Genomic DNA, 12,068 nt, shown 5'->3' with positions numbered 1-12,068 from the left:
CCTCTTGGTGACATCCGTGACGAGCTGGTTGGCTCTGCCTGGCTGGAGGTTACCCGGAGCCCTTTGCAGCAGGTTGCAGGCAGGAGGATGCCTCAGCCCTAGTTTCATCCCTTCTTGTGCCATTTAAGCCTCTGCAGCCGAAGCAGTACAGCAGCAGGCAGATGTGCCTTTCAGAGACACAGCTTGTCTCATTTGTTCTTCTTTTGTTGTTACCTGCCTAAGTGGAAGTGGGAATTCTGTCTGATCAGACGGGAGGAATTAAGAGGTCGATCGTGCCCAGATGTTGCATTTCCATAATTCCATGTGCATCTGTACTCTTGGCCTCTCTGAGGAGCCTGCATACAGCCTACTGGCTTAAACATGGCTCTCACACCCGCACATGCTTGCAGCCAGTTGGGTGTTTTCCTGTTAATCCTTGGTTTTAGCAGTGTAAATACGTGTGTGTTTCCATCAAGGTGCCGAAGCTTATAAATCATCCTTGGGAGGCAGAGAGGGCCCTGGCCAGGAGAACAGCATGGAGTACATGGAGGTGTCCCTGGATTCCCTGGATCTCCGGGTGAAGGGAATCCTCTCCTCGCCGGCGGGAGGTGAGTGGGGCCCCCCGGACCGAGCCCCCCCTGCCCCCGCTCCGAGGAACCGGGACCCCCACACCGGGGCTTTGTTCCACCGGGCGCACCGGGGCCCGGCTGCCCCCTGGCGGCTGCGGAGCCGGAATGGGAATGGGAATGGGATGGGAATGGGGATAGAGGTAGGGACAGGGAGGAGAGAGGGATGGGGGTGAGGATGGAGATGGGGATGGGGATGGAGAGAGGGGTAGGATTGGGGATGGGGATGGAGGTAGGGACAGGGAGGAGAGAGGGATGGGGCTGAGGATGGAAATGAGGATGGGGATAGAGACAGGATGGGACAGGAATGGGGATGGAGACAGGATGGAAGCAGGGGTGGGATGGAGGCATGGATATGGGGACAGAGGCAAGGGATGGGGATAGAGACAGTGATGGCGATGTTGACAGAGACAGAAATGGGCATGGGAATGGAGACAGAGGTGGGGATGAAAATAGGGATGGGAATGGCGGCAAGGATGGGGAGCCAGGCATGGGTGGAGCTTGGTAGATACCCATGAAGGGCTCCAGGGTGCTCTCCCAGCCCTCCTTTCCTGCTCAACAACTCCATTCCTGGAAGAATGCTCATACGGCATCTCCCCACGTCACTGCCACTGCCCCTTGGGTAGTCTTGCTCAGCCCTGGGAAGAGGACGGGCTAACACAGGTTCCTGGGTGCTGGTTCCCAGCCGCTGTTCCCAGTGCTGAACACTGCGGATCCAGCTCCTCCTGGCTGACCTGGATCCCTCAGTCTGCAACCCCCTCCCTCCCCATCGCTCTTTCACTTTCAGAGGTTGTCTGGCTCTTTTGATAGAGGCACATCAAAGAGCAGGTGGGAGTGTTCCCCGCCACGGGAGGGTCAGTGCGGATGAGGGATGCTTTCACCAGAGCCTCTGCATGTCGGAAAGATTATGAAGGTGACAGCTCGGAAGGCGAGGGATGAGCTTTGTGATTTGTGGTCCTAGAAAAAGCTCTTAAACCTTTAACATCTTGACAGGATTTTACATGAAAACTGCAAGGACTTTCTCTGCTTGTATAGCTTGAAATATCCCATCCCTTCCCTAGGCTTGAGCTTGCATGTTGTTGGCTAAAGGAAACTCCTTATGGGATGAAAGGGGCTTGTACTTGGCTGGGGGAGATGCTACGGGGGGAATGGTGCCATTGCCAGGGCAGCCAAAGAGGAATCTCCCTCAGGAGTTAAGTCAATCTTTGACACTTTGCAGCAAAATAAATCCTTTCAAAAGCTTAAGAAATAGGAGCTTCCTTCTCCCTGGGACTTAATCCCATCGTAGAGCTGTGATAGGGATAGCTTGGGACACATCAGGGTGACCCAATCCAGAGGCAGATAAATACATGAGGTTTTGCTTTTGTGGTGAAAATACTGCAAAGAGATGGTACGACTGTGTAGGAACAGAATAGGAGTGCAGGCCTAGGAGCAACCCTTTTGTTGGCAGGACAGAGATTGAGTTGAAACCAGAGGAACTATAAGGACATTCAGTTTGTGCCCCCACATCTGGTGGTGAGCCCACTCAAAAGCCATTGCCCACCTTTAAATAGCTTTAGAAATGTCCAGAATCTGAGAGCTAGAGATGAGGAGAAGGCAAGAACATCGAGCATCTTGCTGCTTTCTTTTCCCTGGTTTGTTCCCTGTCCAAAAGAAATCAATTTTGGTTGGCTGAGAGCAAATCGTCCCAGGAATGTTGTTTTCCCATCTGTGTAATAAGCCTCTGCAAATAGAAGTTTGTGCTTTCCTGCTCTTCTCTATTTATCACTCCGCTAACCACTTAGATTTCCATCTCTGCCTTGTTTCCAGCAACTTTTCCAGTGCCAGAGCAGTGTTGTGGGGCAGGTGGGAAGAGTGATAAGAATCTGCACTTCATCGTTGCTTTTCCTTTCTCTGAGTAAACTGTTTGTAACTTACTACTCATGATGTCAGCACAGTCATCTGTAGGAAAGAACAGGATGCTTTTGCCAACTCCAGCTGGTGTAAGAATGGTTTACAGGATTTGGATAATGCCTTGAGAGTGTTTCAGGATGTGGAATGCTTAAGTGCCACAGGACGCGGGTGGGCTTGGTGGATGTATCCTTTCTCCTAGAAGTGAGTTTCAGAGTTGATTTATTGGTCTTCTGCATTCTAGGTCTTTCCAATGGTCCTGAAGCAATGGAAGTAGATGGGCTCCAGGAAGTCCCCCTCTGTAGCTGTCGAATGGAAACCCCCAAAAGCAGAGAGATCACCACGCTAGCCAACAACCAGTGCATGGCCACAGAGAGCATGGACAATGAGGTAGGAGTCTGTCTTCTAGCTTCTCACAGACTTTGCTGCTCAGGACAAAGACATAAAGAATCAAAGGGTGTCCCAGGAACATTGTGTTGGGTCACACAAGGGCTCTGAGCCTGCTAGGCTGGGAACCCACTGGAGTGTGGCAACAGCAGGGCCGTCCTGCTCGCTAAGCTGAGGGCTCCAGCACTCTGCATGTGTTGCATGGCTGGGTTGAAGGCCTCAAAGGGAGGAGATGGCGTGATCCGCAGTAGGAGAGGTTCTGGGTGGATCCCTCCTGCTTGTCCTGGTCTGTGCAGCTGGATTAGGTTGATGGAACTGCCACACTTCAGGCCAAGTGAGCTAAAATACATCAGCATGATCACAGAGAGAAAACCCAATGAGAGGAAGCTCAGAGCTGGTTTCCCTTGACTACCAAGGAGCTGATGCAGCCCTTCAGCTCTTGAGTTTTGGGAACTTGGCACGCTCACCACCAGCTCGTTCTGCCCCAGTCTTCCCCTCTCCTCCTCCTCCTCCTTCACTAAGAGGCTTCTGTTACAAAGCTTCTTGTGCAGGCAACCCTGTGCAGCCTCCAGGTCTGGCTGGCTGAAACGATCACACTCGATGCCTTTTGGTCCACATGCCACTTGATTCCTGCTAGGACCAGAAGTGTGGAAGTAAGTGGCAGAAGTGACTCCTTCCCAGAGTCTGGAAAGTGAGGCTGCAGGACAGGAACAGTCTTGGGAGATCATCCTTTTACTGGGTGGCACTTGGGTTTCCTTTAAGCTTCAGCTGAGCTGCAGTCACACTGCAGTGCTCTGGTACTTGCTGGTAGTAGAATAAGGAGTGAGAATATCCCTAGTTCTCCTCTAGGATCCCAGGAGAAGGCTGGATGGAGGGAGAAAGGAATAATCAAGAAATAATAAAGGACTGGCAGCCCAGTTCTGCTTCTGTTAGTACTTGGTGATATCTATAGAGAAAGGAATTTCCAAATAGATTCATTAAAGAGAGAATGCTCTGGACACTCGGGAGAGGGGGACCCCAGGGCTTCTAAATGTAAAATTAAAGGTATATGAAAGAGTTTCTCCTTGTCTCTGTAGTGGTTTGACAGTTCTGACCCTGGTTAAATCAGACAGGAATAGCAAATGCCATGCTTTATGTCAGATTCTTTTTCATAGTGGGATAAGTGACTCATAGATGTTATGTTATCCATGTGAATAGTGGGTTCTCCAGCCTGTCATGTCCTTGGAGAATGTTAGAAACAGTGCTGAGCACCTTGCTGCACTCTCTGATGGTTGGAAAATGGCAATTGATCATTTTGTACTCCATTAGAGTTTCTAACAAGTAATACAGCGTGACATGATGATGCAGGGACTGCCTCACTGGGACATGCAGCTTTGCACGTGTTAATCCCATTTCCTCAGCTCCTAAGCAGAAATCAAAGCATGGTCCTCTCTGGCCACCCTTGCAGCCCCGGGGCTCTGGGTGTCTCAGTGATGAGTGTAGCCAAGGTGTCCAAACCACAGGTAGACTTTGCAGTGGAATTTGCGTTAAGTTGGATCAAAGATATGAGGGGTGAAGGATGAGCCAAAGTTAAAATCCATCCTGTCTTTTGGCAGGGGTGTTGATTGTGCAGAAGTGGAGTTTAAAACAAAAACTGGAGAGGAAGTCTAGTTTTGCTGAGAAAAAGCAGCAAAATGAAACCTCAGCTCAGACAGGCTGTTGGTGATGAGCAGGCACCGTGTTCCCCATGGGCTCTATGGCAGCACACAGTAAATGGTGCACTGGTTTCAGCAGGGACATGTCCTTGTAGCAGCCTTTCACGTTTGTATTTCTGTAACTGTCCTTTGCCAAGCACCTGGGGAAGCCAAGGTTGTTATCAGGGGGAACTTGGGGAACCCAGACAGCGTTGTGTCATGCAGGTGGCAACTGGGATGTGCAGAGGTTGTGGTTGTGTGACTGGGGACAGCGGGAGGAAGAGCTGATGCTTCTGAGTAACACTGATTGGGAAGAGTGAATCCCAGTTATGCAGCCCACTGTCTTAACAGAACAGGGTAGTGAACAGAAGGCAGCTTTTAAAGCCCAGAGCTGTACATTGGTGAAACCCTTCAGAAAACACCTGGAGCTCTCACTGTTCACCCCTGTGGTGTGGGCAGGGACCAGTGCTGGAACCAGCAGAGATGATAACTTCACTGGCAATGAAGAGCAATTACTTTTTCCTTTATCTTCCTGTGACTTAACTTTTGAGCAGTAACAAGATTTAGTGCATATGGTCTTGTTCTCGTGGTCACCAACACCCAGCTCTTCCTGGTGAGCCGAGAGCTGTGCTGGGTGAGTCAGGCCCCTGGGACTGCCCCTTCTGCTGCTGCTTGGCTGCTGCCTATTTCCAGTTAAAGCCCTTTTTTTCTTGCGAGGAACAAACGACTCAGGGTCCACATGCATGTTAGTTAGTAAATGATGCATTTCTTCCTGTGAGAGCAGCTTTCCCAGCTTCCTGCTGCACTGCTAATGCTATCTGGCACACGTCTGAATTACTGTGAACAAGCCAGGGCTCACCAAGGCAGCGTGCAGGATCTTCCTCCGCACAAGCACAGAGAGTGTTTTGGTCTCCAGTAATTTCATTTCCTTTAATTTCTCCTGTTCCAGCTGGGCCGATGCACAAACAGTGTGGTTAAGTATGAACTGATGCGCCCGTCTAACAAAGTCCAGCTTTTGGTGCTGTGTGAGGACCATAGAGGGAGGATGGTGAAACACCAGTGTTGCCCTGGCTGTGGATACTTTTGCACTGCAGTAAGTCCGTGCTCTCAATCTAGGGAAGGGGGTACCTGTCGCAGTAGCTGGAAGAGCTGAAGGTGGAAGTGGTGCCTACAGGGGTTTACTGACTTCCTGGCATCAGCTCCACCTTGTTCCACAGCACATCAGGTGGTGTTTTCAAACAGGAACGTGTAGCTGCAATTGTCACCTTTATCTTCCTGGAGACCCCAAGGAGTGTTACTGAAGGGTTTTCACTGGGAATTGGCACAGTGGAAGTTTTGCCGTAGGAATTTCTTTGGAACAAGGATTGTTTGGGTTGTTTTTTTTTCTGTGTACAGATCAATTGCATCGGAAATTGTATTAGCTTGGTTTGTAAATGAATCTGTGTGCACACATCAGTGTTCCCCCACCTGCCCATGATGGTTTAGATGGGAACCTGAGTGATGGCACTGGAACAAGGCAGTGTTTGAGATCTTCCACCTCTGCCACTGAGGCTTTTAATGGTCCAGTACTTTGTCAGCATCTTAGTTTCCCTGTTGGTAAAGCTGAAAAACACCAATTGAGGGCCTCACGGGTGTGAGGAGGATTAATAGTCTGATGCCAGTGTTCTTGAAGATGAATCAATGAAAGATGCTACAGCAGGCTCAAACATTGCTGTGTAAATGGAGCCATCCTGGGGTTCCATGCTGAGTCAAAGATCATTTAATGGCTAACATCCACAAAACCCTTCAAGGCATTTCGCAGAGTTGATACAGAGTTAATTAGATTGCTTGGGAGGGCCATGAATTCAGGAGAAGAGTGGGGTTTAACTAGTCTTTTCTCACACACTTGTACATCTCAGTGACCAGCCGTGGTTCATGTAGTTCCCATAGCTCACAGGTAAACCTGGGGGGGTTTGTCTGTGCTCTCCATCACTAAGAGCACAGAGCACAGCAGGGCTTCAGGTAGCACGGATATCACAGGGCTCTGAGTTCTGGGGTCCTTCAGTTCAGTTTGAAACACTTTGCTGGAAAGGGAAAATAATTTTAGGGCAAGTCTGTTGAAGGAGCAGTCAGCCACGTTGTTGGGGTTAAACAGCAGACAGGGGCCAGGCAGAGAAGTCACATACTTGAGGTTACATGGGGATTAAGAGCTGGTTTACTTGTGCTCATGGAGGTCCTGGAATGGTTGGTGCACAGCTTGGTCGGGTAGTGTTAATGCTGCCTTAGCACACAGGTCTGAAGTTTTCTCTTCCAGTTTTGGGGCATCCTTACAGTACACTGGCACTTCTGGGAGCATAAGCGAGAACTTAAGCGTTAGATGAAAGAGCTGGAAATCGGAACTTCTTGCTTCTGTTTCCCAAGCACAGCTAAAGAACTTGCTTTGCAGTCCTTAACCAAGTTTTTTCCCCATTAACTTGGTTTTGTTCTCTTCTAAAGAAGTGGCAGTGCTTGCTTACTGTATTGGAAGCGCCAGGGACAAGAGTGGTGATGAATGAAGTGTTTAAGAGATCTGTGGATGAAGCATGTGGAAGGGGTAAGGCACGAAGTGACCAAGGTGTGAATTTCTTCTCTATGGTTCTTTTAGGGCACTTTCATGGAGTGTCAGCCGGAGAGCAGCATCTCCCACCGTTTCCATAAGAACTGTGCCTCCCAGGTCAACGACATGAGCTACTGCCCACACTGCGGGGAAGAGGCCTCCAAGGCAAAGGAGGTGACAATAGCAAAAGCAGACACAACCTCAACGGTGTCCCTGACCTACGAGCAGCAGAAACCAGCTTCTGTGGAGGGAAGGGCTGACACCACGACAGGGAGGTGAGCCTGGGAGCACACAGTGATCTCAAATCTTGTGCCAGACCATGCTTTGCATTTGGATGCTCCTGATGGAGCAAAGTGCTTTCTGCTCCTTCTCTGACAAGCCAAACTCAGCTGCAGGAATCTGCAGGTGTGTTTTGTGTTGCTTGCTGTGTTGGAGAAGAGTGCAGTGGCTGCAGGGTGAGCTATGAAGATAGGAGGGGTTCAGGAGTCAAAACCATCCCTTCCTCTTATTGTTAAGAATGGAATAAGAGTGGAATAAGTTTATGTCGCCAGGTCTGCTAAGTGACAGGGAAATTGAGGCAACACCTAGCTGTAGCTCCTGCCCTGCACAAATTGGCACAAGTATAAAGAGAGGATGAAAATGCAGAGGAAAAAAACAGCCGTCCGTGTGTTGAATAGTGCTCTGACTTCTGTCTGATCTGTTCTGGTGGCCTTTATGTTCCTTGTTTCCGCACATTCCTTGGTTTCCTGTAGCACAGAATACATCAAAATATACTCATAGGCAGTGCAACTTCCTGGGGCAAGTTCTTACCAGAAAGGCTGTAAAATACATTGGTTTGTGTTTCAATTTCACTTACACTTATTTAAACTCCATTTCCTTCCCTTCTTTGGCACGAGATCCATACTGCTGGGTATTTTTAATGGTTATGCTTTGGCTGTTTCTCATTTTGTCTCTTCAGTGCCACTGGGACGCGGTTGTCAGAGGAAGACAAGCCAGAAAGTTCAGCTGCTGAGGGGTTTGACATAGCTGGGTCTTCAGTTTTCCCAAAGCCTTCTACCAGCCTGACCCAGGGACCAGTTAAAGAAACTCTGGAAAGTGCCCTGATTGCCCTGGACTCGGAAAAGTAAGAAACAGACCATTGTGTCTCTCCAATTCCCAGCAAAGTTGCTTAACCTAGTAGGAGACTGAGATTTAGCTTCTGTGGATGGTGGTCCCGCTCAGACCTTTTCTTGTTCACTTCAGTCATTTGTCACCCCCCCCAATGACTGATTCAGAACAGTTATAGCTCTCAGTGATTTGTCTGGAGGATTTAGTTTTTCACTGCCCTCCAACCATAGCTACAGTTGTAATACCCAGAATTTGTTGATGAGCAGCACTCATGGGTAACAGTTCTCATTAGAACAAGGCTGGCTGCAGCTGGAACTGGATCTTTAGATCTCCTTCTGGAGCCTTGTTCTGTGTTTTGCTGGTGCTCCGGAGGTGTTCCGCAGGAACACACTTTGTCATGCGCATGGGCTAGCAGTGGGATGGGGTGAGATGCCAAAAATGTTCTTCAGTGGGTATTAATTGTGCCTCTTTTTCCCACTCCTGCAGGCCCAAGAAGTTACGGTTCCATCCCAAGCAGTTGTACTTCTCTGCGAGGCAAGGAGAGCTACAAAAAGTCCTGCTTATGCTGGGTAGGTGGCTCCTTCCCAGGACATTGTGTGTCTGGCAGTACTCCCAGCTCCTGCCAGGCAGCTGCCAGAGTCCACTTCCCAGCATGGCAGCACGTCATCTTCCCCACTGCCCCTTGTGAGTGGAGTTGGAGGAGAAAGCCATTTCTGCAAGTGATGTGTCACTGGAAATGGCTTCATCTTTCTGTGAAATGCGGACCTGCTCCCAGCTTGTTTCTACATTTGGGCCCAGTTTTATCCAGAGAAGCTCTTTCTGTCCCCAAAACACCTACATGTAATGTTTCTAGTCTGATGGAACTTTTCCTCTCCATGCAATGGGATGGTTAGGTACTTGCATCCGGTAGGGAGGTAAAAAGATGGGAGTCAGCTTATGGTGAGGTCCATCAGCAGCAGAGCAGAAAGGAAGAGCCTTTCAATACAAAGGGTTTGTTTAGGGGGTACATAGTTGTCTGTCACCAGATGACTTTTAGCTGCTGAGCTTGTTTTTACCCACAAATATTCCTGAGGAATCTCCCTTTTGAAGGACACACTGTTTCCTTGGGATCATTTCCTTTCCACTCTAGTACTTTGCAGTACATTTTTGGATGCTTTCTGTTCTTTTCATTTATCAGATTCTTCTTTTTTTTCCATCTACCAAGTGTTAGCTTCATTGTTCGTGTCTTCAATAGCACAAAAGTGTTACTCATTGATATTTAACTACAGCCTCATCATATGCAACATGTTATCATGCCCAGACATCTTTGTCTGGCTGTCATCATAATCTGTCAGTCTTTGCACAGCTGTGAGAGTCTCTGGTCACATCCCCAGCTTCTGGTAGTTGGAGAAGCTCCATCCACTTTGTAGCCCTGTGTTTGCAAGGATGCAGCGAGGATCACTGCTATTAATTGGATTTACTAGTGATTAGGCCAGGTGGTTCTGACTCTTTGGTGTTTCCAACTTCTCTTGCTTTAAACAAAGCAGTTTTTTTGTTTTCCTTTTTGTATAGTGTTTGTTGGTTTTGTTGCACTGAGAAATGGTGAATTGTGAATCTGAATCATAGAATCCCAGCCTGGTTTGTGTTGTCAGGGACCTTAAAGCTCATCCAGTTCCAACCCCTGCCACGGGCAGGGACACCTTCCCCTAGAGCAGCTTGCTCCAAGCCCCTGTGTCCAACCTGGCCTTGAACATTGCCAGGGATGGGGAGACACTCTGTGTAGAAGGAGAAGGCCTGTATAGAAATTGTGATGGCTTAAAGGTTTTAAACTTCTGAAGCTCTTGGTTTGAGGGCTGTTGCATATTGAATGTCCATGGGTGCCATGAGGGTTTTCTGGCGTGAATGGGTAGTGAGACATGAGAAGGGCTGAGGATGGGCCAGGAACCTGTCCTTTAAAAGGATTTAGTTGAGACCTGGTTCTTCTGTTACCCTTTTCTCTCATCTCTGAATGGTGGTTGAACACATCCCTGCTCTGTTTTCCAGTGGACGGCATTGACCCCAACTTTAAAATGGAGCATCAGAGTAAGAGAACCCCTCTCCATGCTGCCGCCGAGTCTGGCCATGTGGACATCTGCCATATGCTGATTCAGGTCTGTCTCCACTTGTTCTGCTATACAAGCCATTTTCTGTGGTTTCTGGTCTCCTGCCCACATGGCAAAAGTATGTGAAGCTTCAGTGCAGGGCACTGTGCAGCGTGTAGGAGCCTATGTGCCCATCTCATCCAGCAGTGGTGCGCTGCCAGATATGCCAGCACAGGTGAACCGCAGGCAGTCTGCAGGGCATCTGCAAGGTGCTGCCAAGAGGCTCCTTGTGACAAAGGCAGGTAGGCTCTGGAGCCTGGCAGCCAGCGTCTGTCTTCCCTGCCATCAAAACTTGAGTAAATCCAGCAGGATTTTCCTCTACAGGGTAAAGGTCCTGCATGTGGGAAGGAGAGAAGGGCAGATGCAAGTTTAGCTGCTTGTCTGAGATTTGGATTCTAATGGAGGGAAGATGGTCGAAGACATAGGGGTGCTTTTGTTGAATCCACTCCAAAATGATGTGAAGGAAAAAGAAAGGTTTAAAAAGTTTAAAGTTTTTCCTTTTTGTCCTGCCATTTATCACCTGGAGTGACTGGAGGGATGCTCTGTTTACCCTGTGTGACTGGGAAACCTTAAAGGGCTCTTGAGAAAGCAGCAATGCCATGGCTTTGAGAACAAGCCTTCTGGGTTCCTGCATTTCAGCATCAGGAGTCAGAGACTTACAAAGTGCTGTTTGAAGATGCAGCTATGGGCCTACCCTGCTGCTCTCACTCAGGTTACTGCATGTGAAGACAGCAGAGTGACTTGTATGAGTAAAAGGAGTAAAATGTTTGAGCTACTACAAACAACTTAAATTAAGTATCAGTAGAGTTGGTTTGTTTCCAGAATCCTTCATCATCTTGTCTCTTCCCTCATGTCTGACTACTGCAGTAGAACAGGATTTGGCTGGGCATGTCCCCAGCTTGTTAAACTTGAAATGCATCTTCTCAGGTCTGGTTTAAGTAGCTCCTGCTATTTTAAAGTGAACAAAACACATGCAGTCAGTGGGAGGCACCTGGAAGGGGTGAACCTGAGTCAGCATGTCGCTGCTGTAAGCAAGTCTGTGCTTCACACGTGTACCTGCATGTGTGACCTGCCAGCAGTTGGGCTATCTCAGAGATCTGGTTTTAGGTGTTGGGTGGGTTCCTGAGCTAAGCTAAAGAGTTAAAGCAGGCAGGACACACAACACAGGAGTACTTTGGAAAAGAGTAAGATTTTGGTTCAAGGCACTCCATGCTCAACTGAGAACTGAACTGACCTATGCTCAGAGACCTCTGCAGAAACATTGCCATTGACTTGCACAGGAATAGCTAGACAATCTCCAGGAGTATTTTTACAGCTTCTACCTCTGTTGCAATCAGCAAGTTGTTCCCGCTGCTTGTGACATAGAGAAGAGCTGGCTGCTTTGTTCATTGTGTCCATAGAAATTACAGACCAGGGAAATCAAAGCTGCTGGAGAAAGGAGGAAGCTCATTTTTCCCAAATGATACCTAGAAAGTAGCAGTACAAAATCCATTAATAACAAGAGCTATTTAATACCGGTTGTTGGCTTCCTTATGCCCTGGTTACTGGCTGTAGAAGGCAGGGGGGAGGGCAGGCATTGTGTGCTGGTTCCCAAACCAGGTGGAATTGCACTGTCTTTCTTGGGTTTATTTCCTTTTTCTTTTCTTCTCCCCTGCTCAATATGGCTAAATTTCAGTTAAAAAACTTGCTACTAAATCACTCCTCACACATC

General features: G+C 48.5%; 1 protein-coding gene across 17 annotated transcripts in view; it reads left to right on the top strand.

Annotated features, from left to right (window-relative positions):
* Positions 1-12,068, top strand: part of EHMT1 (euchromatic histone lysine methyltransferase 1) — a 114,982-nt gene that overhangs the window by 81,368 nt on the left and 21,546 nt on the right. For 15 of the 17 annotated variants that reach the window (XM_062640282.1, XM_062640287.1, XM_062640288.1 and 12 more), the window contains 7 exons: positions 456-587; positions 2,740-2,885; positions 5,505-5,648; positions 7,179-7,405; positions 8,089-8,253; positions 8,724-8,806; positions 10,260-10,366. In XM_062640282.1, coding sequence (XP_062496266.1) covers positions 456-587; positions 2,740-2,885; positions 5,505-5,648; positions 7,179-7,405; positions 8,089-8,253; positions 8,724-8,806; positions 10,260-10,366 — 1,004 coding nt within the window. The remainder of the gene's footprint in view (positions 1-455; positions 588-2,739; positions 2,886-5,504; positions 5,649-7,178; positions 7,406-8,088; positions 8,254-8,723; positions 8,807-10,259; positions 10,367-12,068) is intronic. The other 2 variants (XM_062640290.1, XM_062640277.1) reach the window with 1 other exon arrangement.

Source organism: Pezoporus occidentalis, unplaced genomic scaffold (genome assembly GCF_034315485.1).
Source record: "Pezoporus occidentalis ecotype Australia unplaced genomic scaffold, CSIRO_AGI_Poc_V1 ctg64, whole genome shotgun sequence".
NCBI lineage: Eukaryota > Metazoa > Chordata > Aves > Psittaciformes > Psittacidae > Pezoporus > Pezoporus occidentalis.
This window is presented reverse-complemented; position numbering and strand designations above follow the sequence as displayed.